This window comes from Sycon ciliatum, chromosome 3 (genome assembly GCF_964019385.1).
Source record: "Sycon ciliatum chromosome 3, ocSycCili1.1, whole genome shotgun sequence".
Classification (NCBI taxonomy): Eukaryota; Metazoa; Porifera; class Calcarea; order Leucosolenida; family Sycettidae; genus Sycon; species Sycon ciliatum.
The window spans coordinates 20,044,264-20,070,033 of NC_088645.1; the positions used below are offsets into that span (position 1 = coordinate 20,044,264).

At 46.6% G+C, this 25,770-nt stretch overlaps 2 protein-coding genes across 2 annotated transcripts; both read left to right on the forward strand.

Moving 5' to 3' along the window:
- Positions 1–739: 739 nt before the first annotated feature.
- On the forward strand, positions 740–2,892 carry LOC135812915 (uncharacterized). Its single transcript, XM_065326133.1, has 2 exons — positions 740–942; positions 1,745–2,892. The coding sequence occupies exons 1-2, from the start codon at positions 909–911 to the stop codon at positions 2,890–2,892; spliced, it is 1,182 nt and encodes a 393-aa protein (XP_065182205.1). The 5' UTR covers positions 740–908.
- Positions 2,893–12,725: 9,833 nt separating this feature from the next.
- On the forward strand, positions 12,726–15,221 carry LOC135811687 (uncharacterized). The gene is made up of 2 exons (XM_065324922.1): positions 12,726–12,845; positions 13,542–15,221. Exons 1-2 carry the CDS (start codon positions 12,839–12,841, stop codon positions 14,978–14,980), a joined length of 1,446 nt encoding a protein of 481 aa, XP_065180994.1. The 5' UTR covers positions 12,726–12,838; the 3' UTR covers positions 14,981–15,221.
- The last annotated feature ends 10,549 nt before the right edge of the window (positions 15,222–25,770 follow it).

Sequence of the window (25,770 nt, forward strand, 5' to 3'; positions counted from 1 at the left end):
CATGAATCGTAGTGAAAAGTAGTATGGCGAAAGAGAGTGATATAAATCACATCTTATGAGCTATTCTTTACGTGTCCTACCGTGTGCGATTGTACTGGTCAACACTTTGGTCTTAGCGTCAAAATCACGAGACAGAACCGATGTGAGTAGAACTTTTGACTAACACTTGTCTGCAGCCCAATTACAGATCTAAAGTCTATGATGTGCAAAAAGAATGACGGATTGCTGGCGCACAAGAATCTTTCGCCATGTTTCTAATGGTAACACTTGTATCATTGTGCAGAGCACAGATCAATTTCAATGATTCTCGCTTTTTGGCAACGCCGAATCTAGAGTCCTTACATAGGTTTCATCTTGTGATATTTTTGCTCATTTTGGAATCTTCGCGCTAGCTTGTGTATACAGGAGCTTTGAAGATCTGCTACAGCTGTTATGCTACTAACCACCACATGATCAGACTGTGAACTACAAAGTGTAGTGCAGTACAGTGGGCATGGAAATCTTCACGTGATCAGACTAAACTCTGCCTGGGTCTAGACACAATATGTCGTCAACGCGATGCTACAGGATACGACCACAGTGCAAACACTGCTAGCACTGGACATACTGGATTACTGGTAGCGTCCGTAGCGCCAGCCATCCGTCAAGCTTGACAGCCTCAGTAAGGGCGGCACAGGCGCGACTGATCAGTGGAGTTGGAGTCCAAGGCGCTGTGAGCTATTCCGCCTTGAACCATACATTCAGAGTCCCTGCGAATGCCACAGCGGGTCAAAGCAGACTTATAATTATTTCAATCCTAAAAGAAAATTAGCTATTGCCTAGCAAAATTCTGTTCGTACCCCTCATTCTATTGAGCTTCCACTGAAGACTGAGAACCACGTAGGGAGCTGGGAGCAGAGTTGAGGACCATGGACGCCAATTGCACAACGCCCGCCTCCAACGGTAAGAGGATATTCAATGAACTTCCAAAATAGTGCCAGGGCAACTCTCTCTAGTCCGAGGAGTGACCCACAAGATGATATGGGGCGATTATGCTGCGTATTGGTGGGCCGTTCTGTAGCACTAACGTAAGGACGCCTGTCTTTGGAAAGGCTCTTCAACAGCTGTGTTCTGAGCAATAAAGGCCTCAAATGTACTCCAGCTCCACTAGACGCTGCGGAGAATGAATGAATGGGCACTCGGATATGAAAATGACACATTGCGAGCAGTACAAACCCTTTGCCGATAAGCTCGGCTCAGTATGCTGTCAATTAGTCCGGGTCGTTCCGAATGGATCCAGCATTCAGTCATCTGCTTCGCCTACTGTAGCTGCATTGTACAACTGCTGTGTACTTCTGATTTCTGACTTTGCATGATGGCATCCTTGGCCCATTATGGCGAAGAAAGATGGATGTCATGAAACGATTTTTCCGTGACCTGACCTACTGTGCACCTAGTCGTGTATCCTTGGTATCGTGTACTGGTACCTGGATAGTCCACTGGTACCTGGATAGTCCACTGGTACCTGGATAGTCCACTGGTACCTGGATAGTCCACTGGTACCTGGATAGTCCACTGGTACCTGGATAGTCCACTGGTACCTGGATAGTCCACTGCCGACTGAAGTAGGCTAACAGGTGCTTATCCTCCATCCTTTTACTGAGCCAACTCCCAAATGTGGATGTGATTGCAATTATAGCTAATTTTGGCAATTTTGTGGTCACTTTCATATCTTATGTGTATTTTTTGTTTTCTGGTCCTTCAGATCCAAACTGGACAACTTCAATGTGGGGTCTTTCCATCGGCTTGGGCGTATCATTGCTCGTGAATATTCTGCTTACAGCTATGATGGTTTGCCGATGTGTTCGTAGTTGGCCCAAGAAGGAGATGGATGATTCCCAGGTTGGCGAGACTGCAGTTGATTCCTGGGCCCGCTCCGGTCTTGGAAAAAAGCCAGGCACCACAGCGGAGGCGGATAAGTCATCCAAGGTCGCTTCACACCTGGATAACGCCGAGCGCCCGGTTTCATCTCAGTATGAGGATGTGACACCTCAAGGCAATGAGTATCTTACTTTGCCGGAAGAAGACAGTCAACAACTGCCGACTGCCAGCCATCAGCCGCAAACGTATGAAGCCATTGAACTAAAGAACGGCGTGGACCAAGGAAATGCATACATGTCGTTAACTCAAACAGATCAAGACAAAGGCGCGCCATCACAAACTACGTCCCAGCCAACACTGACCATTCCGGCCAAGAACGGGACTGACGGCGGGAACATCAGCCAAGGATTGCACTCCGGTAAAGTCGAGCATATCCTACCGCTAGTGGCACCAAGGTCGCCAGCAAGCCTCACCAATGATCAACGACCGGTCTCACCGAGATCTATGGTGAACTTGTCGGCTTTCGGCAACGACACACCCCCACAGGTGCCGAGCAGACTACACATCGACAACTTGAAATCGAACTCCATGTCAACTCTCTCCACCCGGCAGGCTGAAGCTTCATCATCACCCCCTGGGGAGTATGCATATGTTACCAACTTGGACGCCTTCAAGAATTCCCCTGTGGCCAATTCTCCGAGGAATCAGGGCTTCCAGTTTAACGTCGTCACAGTCCCAGGTGCCCCGATGTCTGCAATGGAAGGGAACGCTTACGCTTCTCTATCGGAAATGTCTCCTTCTGGTGAGTACTCCTCGCTATCGCCTGCTGTGTCAGTGACGCGACCGGCCGGAGCACGGCTTGACGATGGTCTGGAATCGGAGTTAGCTGACGAAGGTATGGATCAAGTTACTTCCCAGCTTCCTTCCCATCCATCACCGCGCCTTGTAATGAGAAATGACACTATAACAGGCAAGCCGTACTCCTATGCACCACCAGAAGCCACGGCGGAGCGATTTAAGAATGAAAAATAGAGCCAAACAAAAAAACGTGCTCCCTAAAATTTATGTTTTGAGTATGACATGAGCAACTTGATCGTTTATTGTAGTGGACAATTTTCACAGAATTTACAGTAGAAGAAGAACTAGTACCTACATTATATCGAAGCACTCTGCTGGCTGCATAAAAGCGCCTCCATTTGAAGTCACGTACCCAAATCATGATAACACCGCATTGCATTCGAGGTCAGCCCGCCATCCCTGAAAACTCCATTTGGATTTCCAGCTGAGGGCACGGTAGGCTCCCTGGCACTTCCATTGACGGCGATGACCTTGATCACTGTGACTATTGCATCATCGGAGTTCATCAGTCGTACCCCGTCGACCTCAGTAGCATGGGTCTACTAGGTCAATATGACCACTAGCTAAATTGAACGAACTATAACATTACAACAGCCTGTTGTACCCCCACACACCTCTCCTTCACCTCTCACGTGTGTCCATCTGTGCCACCTGATCCCATTCATTGCCACTAATCTGTCTTCCTGCCTTTCCTCACATCCCTTCGCCTCGTTTTAAGCTCTTGTGCGCTTATTTCTACAAGCCCAACACGTTGCTACTCAGCCTAACTCTCCGTTTTCTAGTTCTGGCGGGCATAGTGATTAGCATTGTTGAAGTGCATTCATTAATACAATTTCTCCGCAGGATTTATCGTGGCATATTGTTTCCTGAGCTACAATTGAGATGTCATAGAACATTATTGTGGGAAGTTAAGGAGAAACCCCGACACAAGCCTATTTTACACTCAGAGCACATGGTTTTTCATAACTGACCGGTTTCACTGCTTTCAGCAGATCAAAAGCACATCCATGTACTGTACTCTTCGTTTTCGGGGCTCAAGGGGTCGATTTGTTTAGGGGTCGGCTCGGACTGTGGCCGAGGCCCAGGTCGCTTGCTCGTGAGCACTCAGATTTAAAATATTTGTAAGGTATGGAATACGCATTAGGTACACCAAATGAAGGTAAATAGGGTTGTTTCGTTGCAACTCAGACTTTCATGGCAAAATCCAACCACCAGACAACATTAGATGATTGGTTTTCGCCGTGAAACTCTGAGTAACAACGAAGCAGCCCTATCTTACTCCTCTTGCGTACTATGCTATGCCCATGACGGGCATTTGAGCACTATTGCAGGTTTTTACAAAAAAAACACACACCATTTGATGGCACAAAGCAGCAAGCCTCTGTGTATAGTATACAGTATGTATGTACATGTATGTGTGCTGGACTCAGAAAATTAACTTATTCGTTACACTTTACAGTGGCTGCTGATGACGGTCAATTTTTCTGCACTTTTTCCCGTTTTCAACTTCTGATGAATATTTTCAAGGCTTTGTTATGAATCTCAGGCTGTTCTATTGTCTCTTGGTGTGATGGGAATTATCTTCAGAATAGTGTTGCCTTGTATTCTGATATTCTTAATTTTCGTGATTCAAATCTTTGGAAAATAGAAGAAGTGAGTGATCACCCATACTACGCAATCTACTCAATCTGCGGACAGAACTGTTTCGTCCGTTGTGGACTCATTAGCGCAGCACAGAGAAAATGAGGCCGAACCTGATAATAATGAAAAACAAATTTTCCAATGCCAGATTTTCAACCCGGCCTGAACATGCCTTGCAAGAGTGCTCAGACTGACAAGTCAGTGAGCTCTGCGTAATCCAAACAGCAAAGACACTACTCCACACAAGAGTGCTCAACTGCTACAAAGGCAGGAGCGACACACTCAATCTGCGTAATCTGTATTCTTTTTATTCCAAAATTGTGGCCATTGCTCTGTCTCGGATCGCCTAGGTAAGAGAGATATGAGTATATATCCCGCCTCTACATTGGAGTGCTTAAAATTCTACTCCACGCCAATCTATCCCAATGCTGTGAATATAACGCAGCAGCTAACAGGTAACTGTTACGACGACCACATTTTCACACGGAACTAACTTCACGAGTGTGTAAATGTATATGCATGTAGCTGATACGTGGGTAGAAGGGAGACAATGTGCTGGTGCTGTGACTCCGATTTTCAGGTCTCACGTGTTTTAACGCTCATCATACAGCACCACCCCCCCCCCTCACCCCGGGTGTACATGTACATGTAGCTGGTAACCATGGGGACCACAGCATTCGACAAGACTGTAAGTTGTTTGCAGAAGTAGTTTACTATTCAATGGAATCCTTTGGCGCATGGGTGACTGCAGCAATTTAGTAAGCCTACACTCCTGCCGACCTTCACCAGGAGGACCGTAACTCTGAACTCTTAGTACTTTGAGTTTTGCTCTACATGCAGCTACAAAGACGAACTCTAGCATGCAATGATAGTTCAATCGAACCATACCATTCATTCGATTCCCTGTACGAGGGCATTACCTTGGTAGGTTTGCGTGTGCTGCAGGACATACCGGTAAACGGAGGCGATTTTAGCTTCAACTAGAGGAATTTGTTGACAAGGAGAGTACATGTACTGGGTGGCAACGGATTAGTCGTGTCTCATTGCAATGCTTCGTGGGGATGAGTGACACTCGTCGAGAACACGTCCCGTGATGCGTCAGCGGCGGTCTACACCAAGGATCATAATATTGACGTCAACTCGAGAATTCTATACTGGTAGTGTATTTTTACACTCAGTAGACTATGTGCTCGTGTTGCCAGATGGTGCCACGTTTTGCCAGGGACGTGCAGATACTACGCTAGTAAAATGGTACTGCCCCAAGAGATTTCCTTTAGTAGCGCCAAAAACCAGACGTAGAAGAGAGAGACACTTAGAGAATTTCACTTCATCTGAGCGCCCCAAGGGCAGCGAACATCAGGTCAGGTGAACCCATAATACTAGCCGTTCTCATCCTGGTGGCCATGTTTTTTCAATGCCTATATGCAATAAGGGAGGCTCTCTCCAAGACAAAGAAGATGATGCCGTGCATCTTACTAACATACTTCGAAGTAGTCTCAAAAGGCTGTTTTTGTCGGAGAGTTCCCTGTTAATGCAACCGAACCCACGCACATGTTAACACCAAATTCGCGTTGCCAGGTGAGCGCCATCACGTCTAGAACGTATGACCTGGGTGGTCGTGCCAGCATGTGGCTACTTGTGGCGCATGTGCTCTGTCACCATTGGATGTTGCGGGGCTGTCGCTGAAGTCAAACAGCAGTGTGCTGGCGAGCGCTTCGTTTCTGCCAATCCCTGCGCCGTCTGTACAGAGCCGTCTAGTGTCATAACGTCCGAACTCCATGAACGTTGGATCTGGCCGTGGGGGGTCTCGTGGTCGTGTGGCTAGTATGCTGTGTGTTCTGTATCATGTTCGGCCGAATCTGTTTTGCTTGTTGACGGCATGTAACTGAGCCCTGATACGCTGCCACCGGTCACGTCAGACAAGGCTGTAGTGGCAGCTTCTGCTCATTTCACTGTTCTTAGTCCGTCCGCTAGGAGCTAAGCAGGGTGAAGTGTGCTGATCTTTCAACACAATGAGTTCTTCCAAAACTAAATACATTGTACATGTATTATGTGAATAACTAGTTCCAATAGGTTGATGTTTTTGTCGCTTTCCGGAGAGGACAGGTCCGCAGTAATTTTACTTCACATGTAGTGTGCTGCAGGCTGGAAGGATGGACAGCGAATCAACGACTCTACTGACTGCGACGCTTGGAACTGTTTCAACCTCTCAAGCGGCGTATGCCGGCAATACCATGGACGGTAAGCTACGCAGAGCCGGTTTTCAAGAACAATACAGATGTAACTAAGGTGTAATGGCTCGTGAAATGTCGATCCGTTCAATCTCACTGTCATGTAACTGGGCTGAAATGTGTGATTATTATTATGTTGAATGTCGACTGTGATTCAGTTCCAAAACCAAGCAATAGCATGCATAGGGAACGGCTTGTGGTGTCGTGTACGTTCGAAATCGAGATTCATTCACACCTACAGGTATGACGAACTTTCGTAGAAGGGTACGAGGGTTGAGATACTCTTTAACTCATTGAATTTCTACTGTAATCGATAAGTTGCAACAGGGCTATAATTCAAATAAAGAGACATAATTATCGAATCTACTCCCCTCTCCTTTTTGTGATCAATGCAGAAGGCCATTTGATCTGGGCCATCATCTGCCTTGGTTGTTTGGACATGGGATTAGTAACCCTGATAATCACCATACTGTGGAACTGGAAGCGACTTCCTCAGCTAGATGCAGACCGCAGCAGCATGTTGCTCGGGCTCAGCCGCAGCCCTGCATATTCCGGCTCCGCAAGATATCTCACATTACCCCGGTCAGCAGCGCACGCAGCCAACACCGCTTCGAGTAGGAAGCGAAAGTCTGCTGAAGTCGAAGCTCATGCCTCCACATTGGATAGATCCCATTCTGAAAATAGAAGCTTTGTGCGTCAACGAACTTCGCCCGCTCCACCTGATCCCACCTCAACTCCTCCAGATTGGGCGATGAACATCAGCTCATCATTGGAGCCATCTGAGGAGCCCTGCAGGCCATGGCACCATCGGTTTTCTCTTCCTCTCCCTCCTGTGGACGACCGCGGCACCCAACAACACACGGGACAAGCACTCCGGATCAGAAAGAGCACCGGGAGTCTAGACTTTTCTGGTCACGCAAGTCCTGACAAGTCGTGGAGAAACTCACTTCCATTACCAAAACCTAACACCGCACAAGCCCAGGGTTGGTCCGCACCCTCCTCGCCACCCGATTATTCCAAACCATCTACATGTGTTGAAAGTGAGTATGTAGATCCTGGGACCTTCCCTACCAACACATCCTCGAAACAAGAAGCCCTACTGGTCCGCAAGCCGTCGAGATACTCTGCCCGATCTAGCTTTGCGAACCTTGCCTCAGTCGCTGAAACTGAAAATGACTACTTAGTTCTCCAGTAAACCTGATCACGTGATTCACGTATCACTCGGCGGCATACAATACCAGTCTAATCATATTGGATGATGTCCTGTGTGGGTCCATTGTGAAGCAAAGGCACAATGAACCACCTAATCAGTATTTCTCTAGCCTTTCCAGAGGCATTTGCCACAGGGTGGCTAAATCGTTTCCAATTCTTTCTCTTCCTTTTTTCGCCCCGATAACAGGACTACATATTCCGGTCTTTTCTCCCGCATGCTACACTAGTGTGCTGCGGCTCCGGCACGTATGGTCGGACCTGCTCCGCAAAATCCCTCCTCGTCCCCCCCCCTTCTCTCTCTCTCTCTCTCTCTCTCCCACCTCCCCCTCTCTCTCTCCCTCATCCCTCACTGCCTTGTGTCGCACTCTTTTCCCATATTGTGTCAACGCCCCTCCCCCACCCAACATCACGGGCCTCGCGGTGAAATTATACTTGTTTTAATTTATGCTTACTATTAACAAGTGTAGGAAGAAGACTCATGGTTGTAGCGTGCTGCTCTACTATCACGTTTGCTATTCCAGGTCCAATTTATTTGTTGTAAAACACACAATTTACGAACGTATTGTTGTCCCTCACGCGGACGTGCGACTAGTTGTTGGAGGTGACAGCGTTGTGAATAGCTATACTGGCTCTCAATGTCTGTTTAGCACAACTCCATGAGCGACTCTGACTCACGCTGCTACCTGGGGCTTCACGAGGTGTTTGTCGCGCTGGAAACAAAGCGTTTCTGTAAGTTTGCATCCCTGGTGATGGTTTGGCCAGGAGAGCAGTATATAAGTGGTGCCCTTCAGGCACAATCATCCTCAGCCTACTCAAGCTCAACTGATGAGGGGTGAATTCCCCGAAACACTGTGTATGGAGCAGGGAGTGGTGCTTTCTTTCAGGTTTGCCGAGCGGAAGGTACGACGTGCTCCTCGTGTGCTCCGGATGGCAGTCGTGAGTCAGTCAAGTGTCAAGTTCGGCAAGAAGCGTGTGCTCCTCGTTGGAGCAACCAACTTACACACAATTTAGATAGTGTAATTTCATTGCTATCATGTTTCGCCTCGCTTTATCTGTGCTGCTCTGATGCATCCACGAGTGACCTAACAGATCTGTCCGCAGATAGATTATTGGCTATGCACATTGCTTTGGTTATGTGCATAAGCTTGTGCCGCCTGGGCAGAGTGAATTGGGTGTGCGCGCATGAGTGTGTGTGTGTAGTATTACATTGTTGGCGGATGTGCTATACAAATGAGCGAGTGTGGTTGTTTGAGCTCTACATGTAGTGATGTACATGTAGTTATGTACATGTAGTGATGTACATGTAGGGATGTACATGTAGGGATGTACATGTAGGGATGTACATGTAGGGATGTACATGTAGGGATGTACATGTAGTTATGTACATGTAGTGGTGTACATGTAGTGGTGTACATGTAGTCGTGTATGGTATTGACTTGTACTGTGAGGATATAGTAGGGTGACTGCCTTTGCATAGCTATGCAGATGTGCTTGTGAATGTACATTCAGAATGTAAATGTAAATTCAGACCTTCGCCACAGCCCTTGGGCAATGGAACTACTCTAGAACCTCAGCCACTGCTTTGCTCTATATTCAAAACATGTCTTAACCTTGCTCTCTACTTATCTTTTCTCCATCGTTCTCTGTATCTCATTCTAGGGATTTCTCTATTTCTCTCTCTCTCTTTGTCTGTCTGTCTGTCTCTCTCGCTTACTTACTTCTGTGTGTGTGTCTCTCTCCCTGTCTCTCTCTTTCTTTCTGTGTGTGGGTGTCTCTCTCTCTGTCTTTCTCTGTCTTTGTCCACCTCTTTCTCAGTCCTTGTCACTTTCTCCCGCTGTCTCTCTCTCTCTCTTTCTGCCTACCTACCATATTACCTACCTCTCGACCTACCGCCGACCTACCTATCTACCTACTTATCTACCTACTTATCTACCTACCTACCTACCTACCTATCTATCTCTCTATCTCTTTATCTATATATCTATCTATCCATCTACCCAATGCTGTAGACAGCAAGCTGTTTCGGCCACAGAGGAATCATCAGTAAATCTATGAGCTAAGTAGGCCGAGCTACCAGCCATGGTGCAAAGGAGGCACCACAGAAATTTAGATAGCTCGTCGCTTTAGCACCAGAGTGCTGAAATTACAAAATGTAGTGGGCATTGCGCGATGCAGCAGCAACTAGAGCAGCCCACGGAGAGCGCTCAAGAAGGCGAAAGGCGAGGAGCGTAATACCCAATGCTGAAGACAGCAAGCTGTTTCGGCCATAATGGCCTCATAAGTACAGCTACGAGCTAAATAGGCCGAGCTACCAGCCATGGTGCAAAGGAGGCACCACAGACATTAAGATAGCACGTCGCTCTAGCGCCAGAGTGCTCAAACTACAAGAAGTAGCGGGCATTGCGCGATGCAGCAGCACTAGAGCCGCCCACAGATCTATCTATCTATCTATCTATCTATCTATCTTCACCTCATGAGCATCAAGCATCAGTGTGAGTCATTGCTGCCCAGGGAGAGGTGAGAGCAGAACCTAAGGGTAAATAAACATTCTCAATGCTGAAATATCTAACCGTTTTAAAATTGCATTCCCGCGTGATGGACAACAATACGAATATACTTCGATGTGGATGATTGTACTTCAGCCAAAATGTGAGAAGAAATTAACTCCTCCGCACTTTGGATCTCGCGCCTTCTGCCGACTGAATTGGCACTTGACCTACTAACGCGACTGTCTGGAGTTCGACAAGTGTTTATCGACCTGCAAAGGGAGCGTCACTGCATTATTTGGTATTCGTTGCAATGTTATGGCTATGAAAGCACTGCATAATGCGGTGCCTTCTTGCACAAATTTCACGACCAATCATAAGCATACTCTAGCTCAACTGATGGGGAGTGGATTGAGCAAAACACTGCGGACCTGCTGGAACCTAGTTCTTTCTTGACGGGTTCACGAGCGGAAGGTTAAATGGAACACCCTTGTGCTGTAGATATCAGTCGTGAGGCAGTCACGTGTCAAGCCAGTCTGGAAGCTCCAACGTTCGAATCCGCTACATGTTCTTTGCATGTTGCCATTGATGTCGCAGAATATAAGCTAGCTGAACACACAAGTGTTCATTGTTGTCTGAGGCTTGACCGAATAATTGCCACCAAACTCTGAGTGGTTGCATAGATATAGCCTAGGTCCATTGTCAAATTCTGTCATTTGACTATTCCTTCGATGAATGGAGCAAATATGCAAGCACTATACAGTTTAAGTTGCAGATAGGCACATCATAATTGTATAAACCACAGAATTTCACACCCTACTTGACCTCATGAGTACATTACAATTAGCCCCAAAAAGAACATAGAGGAGTACAATGTGCAGCCATTTTATGTTCTCTCTCTCTTCTCTCTTCTCTCTCTCTCTCCCTCTCCCTCTCCCTCTCTCTCTCTCTCTCTCTCTCTCTCTCTCTCTCTCTCTCTCTCTCTCTTTCTCGCTCTCTCTCTCGCTCTCTCTCCCTGTTTTGGCGGACAAAACATCTCTGGCGTTTATTGCTTTCTTGCTTCGACTTCTGCCGCGCCTCTGTTCTCGTACTCCCCTTTATGTACAAGTGTTGTGAAAACCCTCCTTTAATATAGTCGGTCCCATTTTGCCCTGAGATGTTTTGATGCATAGTGATTATGACGCTCATCATTCGCGCCCTTGTCACTGCACATTTCTGTCCGTTGGGTTTTAGCGAATTCAAATAAAGAAAACAAACAAACAAATGTAAGGGCTGAATGAGCAATTCCTTAACTAGCCGAATTGTCGCTGGTCAGATCTCTTGTCCAAATTTGCTCCATTGGACAAAATCTTGATTGCGGATTCCAGTGTGTCAATTATCAGCTACATATATTTCCAAGTGCCTCAAACTTGCTCTTTATGCAAAGTGTCTGTACTCAGTGTGTTCCCTAACAGATGCGTTCGGTCACTGATTTCTGTTGCTACCTTAATGCCGGATTTTGATTTACTTCGATGCCGCACCAAATGTTCGTTGTTCATTCCTGAGTCCATTTCGCACGTGCGACTGCATTGCCAGGTCACCACAGCTTACATACATGTATGAGTGCATAACGACAATGATGGAAAGCAACCCATTGCGGGAAATTGGATGGGACCGGTGATGTCTATATTGCCTGCCAGTTGCCACTTGTGACCGCGGGAACTATTTTCTCTAGACACAGAATCTCACCACAGTGCTATATTGAGACACACGTAGGAATTCATCCATGCTCGCACGTACTGTCACATCGGATTGAAAAATCACACACTGCACAGTTTCTTGCGAAAATGACGCTGTGCACTCTTGATTACATGTTAGTAGTTATGACATTACCAGTGTGTGCACAGCTGTTCGTTTACGTTTCAGATCCAGGTTTAGAGCTAGAATGACAAGCACGAACATGATGCATGTACCGATTTGTATTTTTGCCTGTGGATGAGACTTCATCAGCTCAACTCAGAGCTGAAATAGACTGAACTGTCAGCCATGCCGTCATCCGCCACACTAAAAGTGACAGATGAATGTAACGGCGCTAAGAGTCACCACAAACACTGGAACGTGAAGCTGGGCGAGCATGGAGACAGGCAACGCAATTTCGTCCAAGCGTAGCTCTTATCAATTCTGGGACATGCAGAATCGTACACTAACCCACTATCTAAAGGTGGATTTCGAACACCCCGTGTACAAAGTGCTAGGCCTTTTCTATTATAACTTATCAACGGCTAGCATATATTCAATGTGACCACTGGACACATTCGTGTGTGACACGACTACTATCCGTCTTTGACTTGGCGGTGATTGTACCCATTGCAAACTCTCCTCCGCTCTTAGATGAATTTGCTGTGGTGACCGGATCGGATTTATTTGTAAGTCACTTCAAGCACCTACCAATCAAGCCAGCAAGCTGTGTGCAATCTCCGCTCCCCGTTCCGGCAATCCACAGTCTTGATAAGCGGTCAAACAACTCCAGCTTATGACTTTCGCAGCCTGGAGACAAGCTGCAGTACGAAAATGGATGGTAAGTGAAAAACATATCCCGTAATCCATGTGAATATTTACTGCACATCCCGCCAGTACATGTTGAAGAAACCAGGGAAATCCTGGGGCAGACTAGCGCTAGCAAACAGCCCACAGATATCATTGCAAATTTTCGACCATCGGTTTCTAACCCAATACTCTAATAAGTATTATAGTTTCTTATTTTACTCCCTTTTCCAAAAGAAGCTGAGCTCATCGCATATTTAAATCCTCGATTCGGACAGCTTGCCCAAGGCGCATCGTTATGACTTTTACCAACGTCCACAACAGGGGGGGAAGAGCTCACATAACCCGTATCTCGTCATTAGGAAGGCAGGGGTACACCCAATCTATGTACATTTACGCTAGTTCACCACGTCATCGTTCATCACATACGGACACAAGCTTCCAGGCCAAGGATATGTTGGTGATGTAAACTCACTTACGTTAGACCAAACCTCGAATGAAATCCAGAAAATTAACGAAAGATCGGTTTTATTGTGCAAACGGCCCGGCCCTTCTTTCCCTGCACCATCTTGTAGCCCCCACTTCCCTCAAACATTATTAATTTCGGTCTTTTTTGGTTAGTGAAGGATACGTTGATAAAATCCTTGATTACCTCATAAGTGTCCGTTTGCAGTTGTCGCCCTGATCTTCGGCATTGTTCCCTCTCTTTTTTTTCTCTGTATCCATGCAGGGAAAACGGTAGCCATAGTAGCCCTCGGCTCGGCACTGGTAGTGGTTTTTCTCCTCGCACTTTTTCTGGTTAGGTGGATATGCGTGCTCAACCGTCCGTACCAGAGACAGCGCAATGTAAAGCCGGCTCATACAAGCATGATCGATGACACAATTATAGCATCAGACTCACCTGAATCTTCCGGAAGACTGGCATTGCTTCCACTCTCTACTGCGGATGATCTTTCCCAGGACGCCTCACCCACTGAAATTCCAGCTTTGGACATCTGCTCATCGCTGGAATCGCCAGAGTTGCCTCCCAAGCCTATACAGCCGTCATTGGCCCTCACTAAAACAGCTATTAGCGACAAGGGAGAGAAGCGCAACACACACGAAGTCGTCCATATTAGAAACAGAAGTGGAAGCGGTCGCATGAATGATAGTGGAAGCGTCGGAAAATCAGGATTTGGCAGCTTTCAGGGACCTGCCATTGAGATACCGATAGACGATATCCCGCCAGAAAACTCTGCTTTTCCAAATGACAGCAGCCTCTCTTCAAAGGTTGAAGGTGACACCGCCCGTTTTCGATTACTGTGGAAGGATCATTCCCCGATTCTCTCCGTTTCAATACCACTAGACACTATATCGGCAGCACTTACTTCCCGTGCAAATACTATCACCTCTCAGACAACGGAAAGTGACAATGGAAGCTGTCGGGTGTTTCGGAGGGAGCAATCCACAATCGCTCCACAAACACGGCAATCATCCGCGATCCGATCAAATCGAACAAAATTGGAACGTACAGGTTCAATTGAGTACGAGGAACTGACGGACGAGATCGAAGCCAGTACGGCTCGCTACCTCGGAGTCACTCTGGACGAAAATCTTCGCTGGTCACCGCAAGTCACCTCTATCGTCCGACGCACGGCTATGAAGCTGCGGATCCTCCGCCAGATCCGGCACTGCCTAACAGTGAGGCAGGCGATGCTGTATTACTCTGCCCTTGTCATACCGGATATTCTATATGCGTCGAATGCGTTTCTCCCAGGACTGTCCGCTGAGCAGCGGAACACAGTAGCCAAACTGGATAAACGTTGTATCCGTTGCGTGGCCGATGAGCACCCATTGGCCCACACTCTTCCCCTGTACACCAGGCTGGGTGTCTGCTCAGTGCTGGAACGAGGAGAATGCAAGCTCCGACTCCTGACATTTAGAATCCGTTCTGGAATCGTCAGTGAGCTGTTGTCGTCCCGAATTGTATTGCAAGGCCCGCCGACAGGCATGACCACTCGAGGTCAATTGGGACGCAACCTTCCCCTCCCCCTGGCCCACAGTGCTTCTGGCGCATGCCGACCGCTTCTAGCCAGCTGCCGACTCTGGAATGGCCTACCCGACTGTATGAAGTCCATAGTATCTGTCCGTGAATTCAAACGCATGCTGCGCGTATTTTACTTCGGTTAAATGTAATGGCTTTTGTAACCTGCTGATGAGGCTCGATAGAATCATGCTACGATGACCCGACTTGTAAATTTGAGATCCATTTTTTTCTGCTCGTCTTGACCCTGCCTCCTCTCATTGCTACTTCCATTTTCGTATTTCTATTTTCATTTATTTTTCTCTTCATTTCTGACTCCTCTTACTGGTTGTCATCGCTTCCATAATATTGGGCAGAACTGCCCGTTTGCCTTGCGATGTAAAATAAATAAACAACAAAAAAAAACAACAAAAAAGACTACCTCACCATCGAGGATGACGACGACCTGCAACTTACAGCCAACAGCCAAAAGCAAGAAAGCTATGGAGAAACTGAACCAATTGCATCGACTTCGCGTCACATCAACGAAGGGTGCAAAGGAAACATGTTCTTGTCCTTAACGGGAAATGATCTAGATTCAGACATCCCGCCACAAACTACTCCATGCCTTACACCAGCAATATCTGGAAAAGGTGGATCTGACCGTGATTTCAAATTTGAGAGCATGTACATGTATTCAGCTGAGCAAAGCAGACCACCAGTGTCACCAAGATCGTCAGCTAACCTTTCCTATGGTGAACGCCCAGTAACAGCAAGATCTATGATGAACCTGTCGGCCTGCACCAACGACACACCACCAGTAGCACCAAGATCGTCAGCTAACCTTCTCTGCGATGAGCGCCCAGTAACAGTGAGATCTATGATGAACCAGTCGGCCTACACCGACGAAGCACCACCAGAGGTAGCAAGCAGATCACACCTCAACAACATGAGATCCAGCTCCATGTCGTGTCTTCCCACGCAACCAGCTCAGACTTCATCAACACCCGCTCAGGAGTATATGTATATCGATGATTCGGACGCCTTCAAGAATGCGCCTGTGGCCAATTGCCCGAGGCACGCCTTCCGAGGGAATATCCTCGCACTTCCCGATGGCACAAAGTCTTCAATGCAAAAGAATGCGTACACATCTCTAACAGGGATGTTTAAGGCTAGTCCGTACACCATGTTATCGCCTATGTGTAAGTGACAATGCCTGGCGGTACGATGAACATAGTCGGATTCAGCACTGATGCAAGCTCCTGCCCTCAGCCTTGAATAGAGACTGAACTGCGAGTTCTGGCGTTAAAGCCTTCCAAGCTGTGCCTGATGTTTTCCTTGATAAAACAATACATGCAACAGTAGCAAATGCCATGTTTGACAATGGATCCGTAACTTTCCGAACTGTTGATCTCCAGCTGACTATCCTTTCCAGTACATACACACTGTTGTCTCTCTCTTGTTTTCTTACCTCTTCGCTACCTTGTCATTGGGAAGAAATTCCCGTTTGGATTTTGAGAAGTAAAAACAAAGTAAAAAATAAAATAAAATAGAAGTATGTTTACTCCGAAGGGGACATGCTGAATGGAGTGACTTGTCGATTACCCGTACCTGGATTCAGAGTTTGCAGGTGAAGGCGCGCATGAAGGTCTCGTCCAGTCGCATTAATCACTAAGGCTCCTGACAAAGGCACCTAAAAAAATTCGACGGGTTCGCGTACAGGTCAAGAACAAGCAGCCGTACAACTCCCTTGTCAAGAACTACCTTTCCGCAAAGGCACCTAACATTATGAAAGTACGGCAGAGCGATCCAAGGTTAGAAAGTAGTGCCGTTTGTAGGTAGGTAGGTACATTTTTATTTGAATTCGCAGAACCAAACGGGCGGTGTCGCCCAATTACATGGAAGCGAATGGAATTGACGCACGTGTACCATCTCACCACGCCTGTGCCATCTCACCACAGGGCCTGGCTCCTTTGACATGTAAATCAACATGTGTACTTCAGCTTGACGCGATTAAGAATAGAAATGTCACACTGACAGTTAGCGGTTTTGTGCAAAATGTTGGCGCATCTTCCGCATGTATGTGTAACGTAAACAACTATGAGTTGGATGTAGAACTTAGTGATAAACACACGTGTTGTGCTGTAAAGTATCATGTCATTTACTGTGATGCTGCCAACCATTGCAGCCTCACGAGGATAACTACGAGCTGAAGTAGATCGAGCTAAACCACCCGGCATGGTGTCATAAGCTACAGAGAATATGTCAGTTCAATGGACTAGGGCTGAGAGTGGCAAACTACAGTGGCGTAGCTGGCGACGCACGAAAATAGCCAGCGCTACCCAATATCTATCACGTACAATCTATATTTTTTGCTCCGCTCACACCGACTCGATTCCTCTTCAGGGCCTTAGGCAGGGCCGAAAGACATTATACCCCACGATAGTCTCATGTAAACTCCCAGATCCAATTTGTTGTATTGAGACTAGACATATTGGCCAAAAACCCGTCGGAAGGAATTAATAATAATAATATTATTTTCAGTACTCCGAAGGAACCTCTTGTTGCTGTCGTGGGGAATGAACGTGGTCTGCCTCAGAGCGCAGCGTTCGTGGTAGTGGTGAAGTCAACCCAGAATTTTCAAGGGCCGAGCGGTGCTGCTTACTTTCTTGAGACTAGACTGGACTGGATTTATCTGTGTCCCACGTCCGCCCCACTTCAGCTTCTCAAACAAGGCGACCAGTTTGTGTTCCAGGATCCCTGTTCAGAGCGATATCTAGAAGATGGCAACTAATCCCGGCGTTGATTGTGTAACTGATGGTTTGCTTTCGCAGCAGTCGAGCAGCAACAAGACCATGGATGGTAAGTGCAACAATCCGGTGTGCTTGGTTTATAAATATAATATAATATTGACTGACCACGAGGTCAATATAGAAAAAAAAGCCGAGTAAAAGATCGAGGAGAAGTCGAGGTCTTTTACGAGGTTTTATTCCCGTAGCTATGCAGAAGACGTTACTTCAGTAACGTCTGGCGCTAGCCAGGGTCCACACAGCTTTAACTTGGTGTTTGTTTGTTTGTGTGTTTGTGTGTTTGTGCCACGCCTGGCGCTATCCCGTATCTGTCCCGTACCGTACCGTGCCATCAAACACAGCTGGCCACATACAGCTGGCCACACTATTCAAATTGGGCTTTTAAACGCAAGATGATTAGGGCGTGCTCACACTGCGACCATGAGCACGCGTCGATGCGTCAGCAAAACGCAGAAACTTGGCAGTCGTGCTCACACTAGGCCTCGTACACGCGTAGACGTGAAGTTGTCACACAAACTTTACGAATTGCAGTTCGTATCCAAAAGAGGTCGTGCGTTTCCTAATAAAGTTGTGGCCCATTTTTGAATGTATTTTTTCGCGTGCTGGAGGAAGTGCCTCGTGGCTCGTATTCTTGAAGTCGACGAAAATAATTCACACAATCATGTAGGTTTGGACTCTTGAGGGGCTGCCGCTGACATCCAAGCGCTTTCGCTTTCCTGACCTCGTGGTCAGAGCAAGTGCCAGTGTAGTGGAAATTCCGGTAGTGGTTTCTTTTGTCTGTTGCCGAGATGAGAACTATATTTTCCGATGATATGTAACAGAAATATCTTGAGGTATGGCATTCCATCATCGCAGAAAAGTAGAGAAAGATGATTTCCCAAACCGAAAAGCCAGACCAAGCTACCATCGTATTGAACGAGTACACTGTAGAAACTGGTCACTGACCCAATCAACTGGCAACGAAGCAACTACAAAAGGAAATTGACATCGTCCAAAAAGGGCAAAGATTGCATATATGGCGGTGCGTGCGTACGTGCATGACCACAACTACAAAATTTTAAAATTGCACAAATGTCGAGGATGACATCGACAACCGCCGAGTTTCATGAATCAACACACCGGAATTCGAGAAATTGAACATACTTCAGGCCAGGTTGTACACAAATACGCTTCACATCTACGATCATGTTGCCGCCAAGTCGTGGCACCCCCCATCCGGAGGTCGCGGTCACGATTTGAAACGTGGCCGCGACGTTTTGGTCAAGTTCATGCCGTTGCCATGCAACTTGGCCGCATGGCCGCATGGACGCTGGTGTTGGTCGCAGTGTGAGCGCGCCCTTAAGCAACTTGGAAGAATGAGTATGAATGCGAAGTGTATGGGGGAATGCATGTAGGGCGATAGTGCGGGTTCGAATCCCAGGTAATGCCTGATAAAAATAGGAAAATTGAAAAATTTATAACATCCCTCTTCTGTTTTTGCCGTCATCAAGGCGGTAGATGGTGTCGTAATACCCTCGACCGTACCTGTCCCGTACCTGTCCCGTACGGTACCGTACAATCAAAGACGGCTGGCCACAATGCATATTCAAATCGGGCTTTCAAATGCAAGATCATAACGTGAAGCAACTTGGAAGAATTAGTATGTATGCGAAGTGTATCGGGTTTTTTTTATTTTTTTATTTTTTTTTATACGAAAGTCCACTATATTCCCGAATATGTGCGAGAAGTGGTGGCGGGGCCAGGCTGCTCTGCCGACCTCAAAGGTCTCGGCGTCTACGCAGACAAAGCGCGCCAAATTGCACGCAGGGCGATAGTGCGGGTTCGAATCTCAGGTTATGTCTAAAACGAAAAGTAGAAATTTATAAGAATTTATAACATCCCTATGCTTTTTTTGTCTAGGTCATCAAGGCAAAAAAGCATAGCGTAGGGCCCTGAGCTTCCAAGCTCTCTCGTTTCCTATACTAACCAAGTACGAAGTCATTTTTAGATTTATAATGACAAACAGTCCGTATTTCAAATTCCAGAACGATAACCTCATGAATCCCGGTTTTATGATTGCACAACTGTAGCACCATCACCTACTCATGCCGTGACCATGCTGCCCTAGGCACCATTCAAATGCGCAACCCCTAAGCAGTCAAATATAAGCAGTGAATATAGCCCTAAGGAATACAATATGCAGGAATATTTGACTGCTTAGGTAGAGCGAAAATCAATGGGAGTCAATACTAAGAAAGTGATTAATACTAATTTAAATTGATATAAATTTTAATTTTACTTGACGCGAGCTCACTTCAATGATATCTGGATCGGGAAATTGTCCTTATCTGTATTCAAATGCTTGATGGAGGAAAAAAGTATAAAGATACGAAGGTAAAACTAAGGTTAACTCACTGTTACCACCAGGATACGTACAAGGGATGTCGTAATTTACCAGCTATGCTCTGCCCACTAAATCGTGCCTTCCTATAATCTTCAACCCAATCTTAGCGAAGATCGGTCTTGGGGCCAAATATAATTATATAATTATGTTTTACCTCTCATCGTGTTCCTGTGGGGAGGCTGCTGAGGTGTATACACCGATGAATACTTGTACAGAAAGGAGAGAGTTGAGAATTGTAACGTCCCTCGAGGATCTGCAACAATATCAGGGGCTATACTATATTGGTTCGTGCTTCGGACACTTATTCAGCTTAGAAAACTGGCACACAATACCCTCAATGTAACTTTCACACGATGAAACTTATTACCCAATGCTGTAGACAGCAAGTTGTCTCGGCCATACAGGCCACATCAGTACAGCCACGAGCTAAATAGGCCGATCTGCCAGCCATAGTGCAAAGGAGGCACCACAGACATTAAGACAGATCGTCGCTCTAGCGCCAGAGTGATCGAACTACAAAACAGTATCGGGCATTGCGATGCAGCAGCACTAAAGCAGCCTACTGAGAGTGCTCAACAAGACGAAAGCCGAGGAGAATAATACCCAATGCTGTAGACAGCAAGCTGTTTCGGCCATAAAGGCCTCATCAGTACAGCTAAGAATAAATAGGCCGCGCTATCAGCCATGGCGCAAAGGAGGCACCACAGACATTAACTCTACCGCCAGAATGCTCAAACTACAAAAAGTATCAAAGTTATTATAATTCTAATCAAACTCGGCTGAGCTGCCACACCCGATATCGAATGGCACCTAGTAGTTCTAGTAGTAGTAGATCTATTTATTATTTTACTTTGGTATACCTAACAGGCCTAAGGCCTTCTTACAGGGTGCCCATGGAGAAATTGTAAGCAGCTAGCGCGAAAAGCAGCCAAGGTACGCTGGGATCGTATGGTAGGGGGTTGTGTATTAAAGTGGTCAGCACCGAGAAATGAGAGACTGTAGAGACTTGGCCGAGACATGAATGGGGGGGGGGGGAAGAGACTACTGAATGGTTGAGCACGTATAGGGAGAATGCCCTTCATGTTTTTGTCTCTGTCTCATCGTTTGATCTGCTTGTCCTTTTTAGACCTCTCCCATAACAGAACTTAATCTGTGGATAGAATCCTGAATAACGTCAAGAACATGTTCTGCCACATTGCCTCTTGTCTCTCATTTTTCTTGCAGATAAGACTGTATTCATAGTGGCCCTCGGATCGGCACTGTTTGTGGTTACTCTGATCGCCTTCATTCTGCTTGGGTGGGTGGTTCACCTAAAACGTACGATTCGAGAAATGCCCCACGTGAAGGAAGAGGTGTTCCTTGTTCCCAATCCGGCACTCCGAACAGACCAAAACATTGAAATTTCTCCTCCTCTCCCATCTTCTTTGTCCGATATACAATCCCTACCACCAAACGATCAAGAACAATCTGCTACTAGCAACAGCCTGAATTCCCACCTTACGGATCTTCCAACACGGTCATCAGACTCAACTGAATCGCCCAACAGTATGGCGGCACCACTGGATGATCCACCTCAGCGTGCATCATTGTCGTTGGATCCGCCCGATTTTCCGCCCGAACCGAGTCAATCGTCCTTCTCTCTCTCCCGTACTACTAGACCCGACAAAGGCACAGACCCAGCTACTCACGTCCCGCGTTTCAGAAAGAGAAGTGCAAGCCTTGATCTGAATTCAAGCCCGCGCGTCCTACCGCACGGTAACGTCACGATTCCGTCCATTAAGATACCAATAGACAGTATCCCGCCAGAAACATCTACCAGGCAGCTTGGAGACAGCTATTCATCCAAACCGCGCAAAGACAATTCGCCAATTGGTGTATCTTGGAGGGACCAATCGCCAATTCCCTCAGTAGAATTACCACTTGAAGATATCCCGTCGGCAATAGATGGACACACTGACACACTCCCCTCTCCAAGCGCAGGAAGTGACTGTGGACCGTTCCGAATGTTCTGGAGGGACCAGTCCCCAATACCGTCTGTTGAAATACCACTTGATGACATTCCGTCGGCATCAGATACGCATGCTAACACACTCCCTTCCGCGAACGCAGGAAGTGACAGTGGACGGTTTCGAATGTTTTCGAGGGACCCTTCCCCAATACTGTCTGTTGTACTGCCACTAGATGATACACCTCCAGCACGACCTACGCACGACAGCCCGATGAGTCTCCTTGCGGTTCCTAAACGTAGATTTGCATTGCCAAGCACTCTGAGCGACTCATCGCCCGCACAGCAGCATAGCAAACAAACAGCTCCCTTTACGCAGCCTAGCTATTTGAGTCTCACTTCAACTGCACAAAATGCAGACACCGATCTAATCCAGGATGGAAATGACCAATCTACGATATCTTCAGTCGAGATTCCCCAAGACAACATCTCATCGGAGCACTCTGGACGACCCAGCTCCACTAGTCTGTCTTCAATGGAAAGGGGTAAATACGAGAACCCTCAAACATCCCTGAAGGACCAACGGTCTTCTGAAGCCCCGCAAGAACGCATCTCTTCGCTAAAGTCTACCACAAACGGTTACACACATGTCTCACAAGCGTCAAGAAGTGAATACATGGGCCTTCACGCCTGCACTGGGATCCAGTCGACAATAACGTCTCCTAATTACCCGAAGCAAGAGGATTCGCCACCCTCCACGCCGTCTAAATATAAAAGTATCTCACCGGTCGCTGAAAGTGCCTATTCAGATCTGCAAGCATCACCCTTAGCTACTGCTCACTCCGTACCTACTGGATCCCGGTCTGGCGGCATCTCGTGTGAACTTCCCAGGCGATCATCGTATACCAGCATCACCCTCACTGCTGGCGGGGAAAGTGAATACACAGGACTGACAGAAGATCCAAGGGCCCATTCTACAAAGAGGTTGCAAGGGGAGGCATCGCCTTCTACACAGTCTTACTATATATCTGTGCCCTCCGCAGTGGATAATCCTTACACAAGTCCTCAACGTGCGACCTTGCCGACTGATGAAGTCCAACGCGGCGGTATCTCCTCAGCATCCTCCACGGGACCTGCACGTAGCTACAATAGTCGGCTACCTGCTCCGAACAGTAAGTACACTAGTCCATGCAGTAAGAGTAGCTGAGAATTTTTAAATTTAGGATCTAGCCGAATTTATTTGTTCTCATCCAGTAGTCAGAGAAATGAATTTGGTACTTGTGCGACTAGAATTGCATGCTTCCCTTTTACTTCTATGTATTTTTGTTGGTCTCGGCGGGCCAAAAGTCTCCGCATGAATCATTCATGCACACTTTACATCTTTCAAAGTATTGGTCTACGAATTGAGTTAAATCTTTCCCACCACCTTGATACATCTGCCTAGAGTTCCTTTGGTTTACACTATTTCAATTTTTAATTTTAATTTCATCTAAGAGTTTCAAAAGCTGGCTGATTTTCTCGTACATGCATTTGATATAGAATCGCATGCCTAAGACGGTTAGTGCAACGCACAGCTTGCAATCTACCAGTTTATACATGTATGTGATAATTTAATCCCCTCAATTATTATAACCGATTTCTTGCAAAATTGCCTGCAAAATCTCTTGAAGGCGATCACCCTCTAAATGTTGAGCTTGTTAACCAGCAAAATGATGAGTTCGTGCTTGTTGTAGGTTCTACCTTCTAACTTCAGATACGCTGTATATCTGGGTCATTAATCATAGTATGAGTAAACATCCGTCGTCTGTGAAATTAAGTATGTTCAAATGCTAGCCACATGTTGAGCAAGAGAATATGTACGGTGTACAACTTGTTGTTGTGTGTGGGTTTGTGCTACTGCCCCCCCCCCTCTCAACAGACATAAACACACACACACACACACACCCTACAACTACTACTACTTCTACTACTGCTACTACACACACCATGTACCATATACACGCCCGTCGCAAGAGAAGCACGCAAATCTGCAAATGGACTGGATGTGCACCCACAGATTTTCTCTTATAGCAACGATAGCGAACAAGATCTGAATGAGACAGATCAAGACTACTACTACTACCACTACTGCTACTACACACACACACGCATGCACACACACACACACACACACACACACACACACACACACACACACACACACACACACACACACACACACACACAAAACACCGAATTTAATGCTTTTGACTGGTTGCTATATGATTTGTTGATCCGTATACTTCATAGAACACGTCCCTGCCAGTCATCCTGATACCCAGTGAGGAGAATTGACGTGGTTGACAAACATACGCATATTGTTGCATTTTTGTGCCTCGCATCTGCTTCTCGCTGAAACAAAGTCCGTATATTATTCAATTTTTTTGGTTTTTAGTTATACAAAAAACACACACACCATTTCACGGAACAAAGCAGCAAGACAGCCATGAGACATATGGAATGGCAGAAGTGGTGGAGAGGCAGGGCAGCTTGACCGACCCCCATAGGGTCAGGGCTTCAATACGACCCAAGAGTTCCTTTACTCTTCAGAACAGACAGTCAGCATACTCATATCCTAAGTGAAACCACGCAGCCAGTATCACACCACTATATAAGGGAGATTTCGTCGCAAGTAACTTGTGTGCACACAGAGGGTTTAGGATATCACGTGTGGATCTCACGTGTGGACACATTGTAAAATAGCGCACGTACACTGAAAACTCTGAAAAGATGCACATTTCACATGTGGATCATCGATTCACTGATTCCACATAATATTATGCATGCACGGGCGTTCCAGATCTGATTGCACAGCGTGTTTCCAGATTAGCTGTCCAAATATTTTCATAGCGCTCAGACTGCGTGCGCATTTACAACGTATCCCTGGAGAGTAGACAGACGAGGTGTTTGCATGACTCCAAAGTAAACGTCAGCGCAACATTACTAAGACCGCCCCAGTGTTTGTGTGCATGGACTGCACGAAGTGAGATCATGACAGGTCGCGTAGCAGCACACTTCCGTTCCGACTTTTGTTGCTGCTGCAAGACATGGATAGTCATCTTCTAATCGCCAGGACAGAAATAGATGGCCGTGGCACATGCACGGTGGAGATATGTATGTTCCCTTTGGTCACAATTTCAGCTCCTGGTTTCTGAGAGTAATCGGGCGCTCTAATGCATTGCGTTTCATAGTGGTGCCTTTGTTAGTGACATTATTTGAAATAGGTAATGTGATAGTGTGCTGATTATACAACTCTGCAACCCATTGTGCAAATGTCCGATGCCGCTCGGGTACGTAGCTTAGTCCAATGGTCTTGAAGGTCTTGAATAACGCACTGAGACTGTGTGTTTGGGCTGCCAAGCGTTTGAATCACCGCCTGAATCATCCAAGAAGTCGTACTCCGTTTGATAACCAAGAGTTCCAACATCCTGTTAGACATTTGATTCCGCAAAAGATCGGCATTCCCTCTATCATTGTCTGGTCAGAAATCTGAGTATGGATCCTGACAAATTAGCACTGCGGAGTGGTTTATGCAAGGAATGCCCATGTAGCTGCGAGGGCCTTCAAGGCAAGCAACGCTCAACAAACGATGCTTTGGCATCATCGGATTTGTTTCCATTAGCTGAAAAGAGTTATCGATGCAAGTGGGATCTCAGGCTATGGCCCCTTCTGAAAAACGGTCCACGCGCCATGCTGCTACCATTAGATGATCGAAAATAGGTATGAACATGGAGTGGACATTTTTGGCTTTCCTTCTGCTTTTATTTTGTGCTTTCTAGG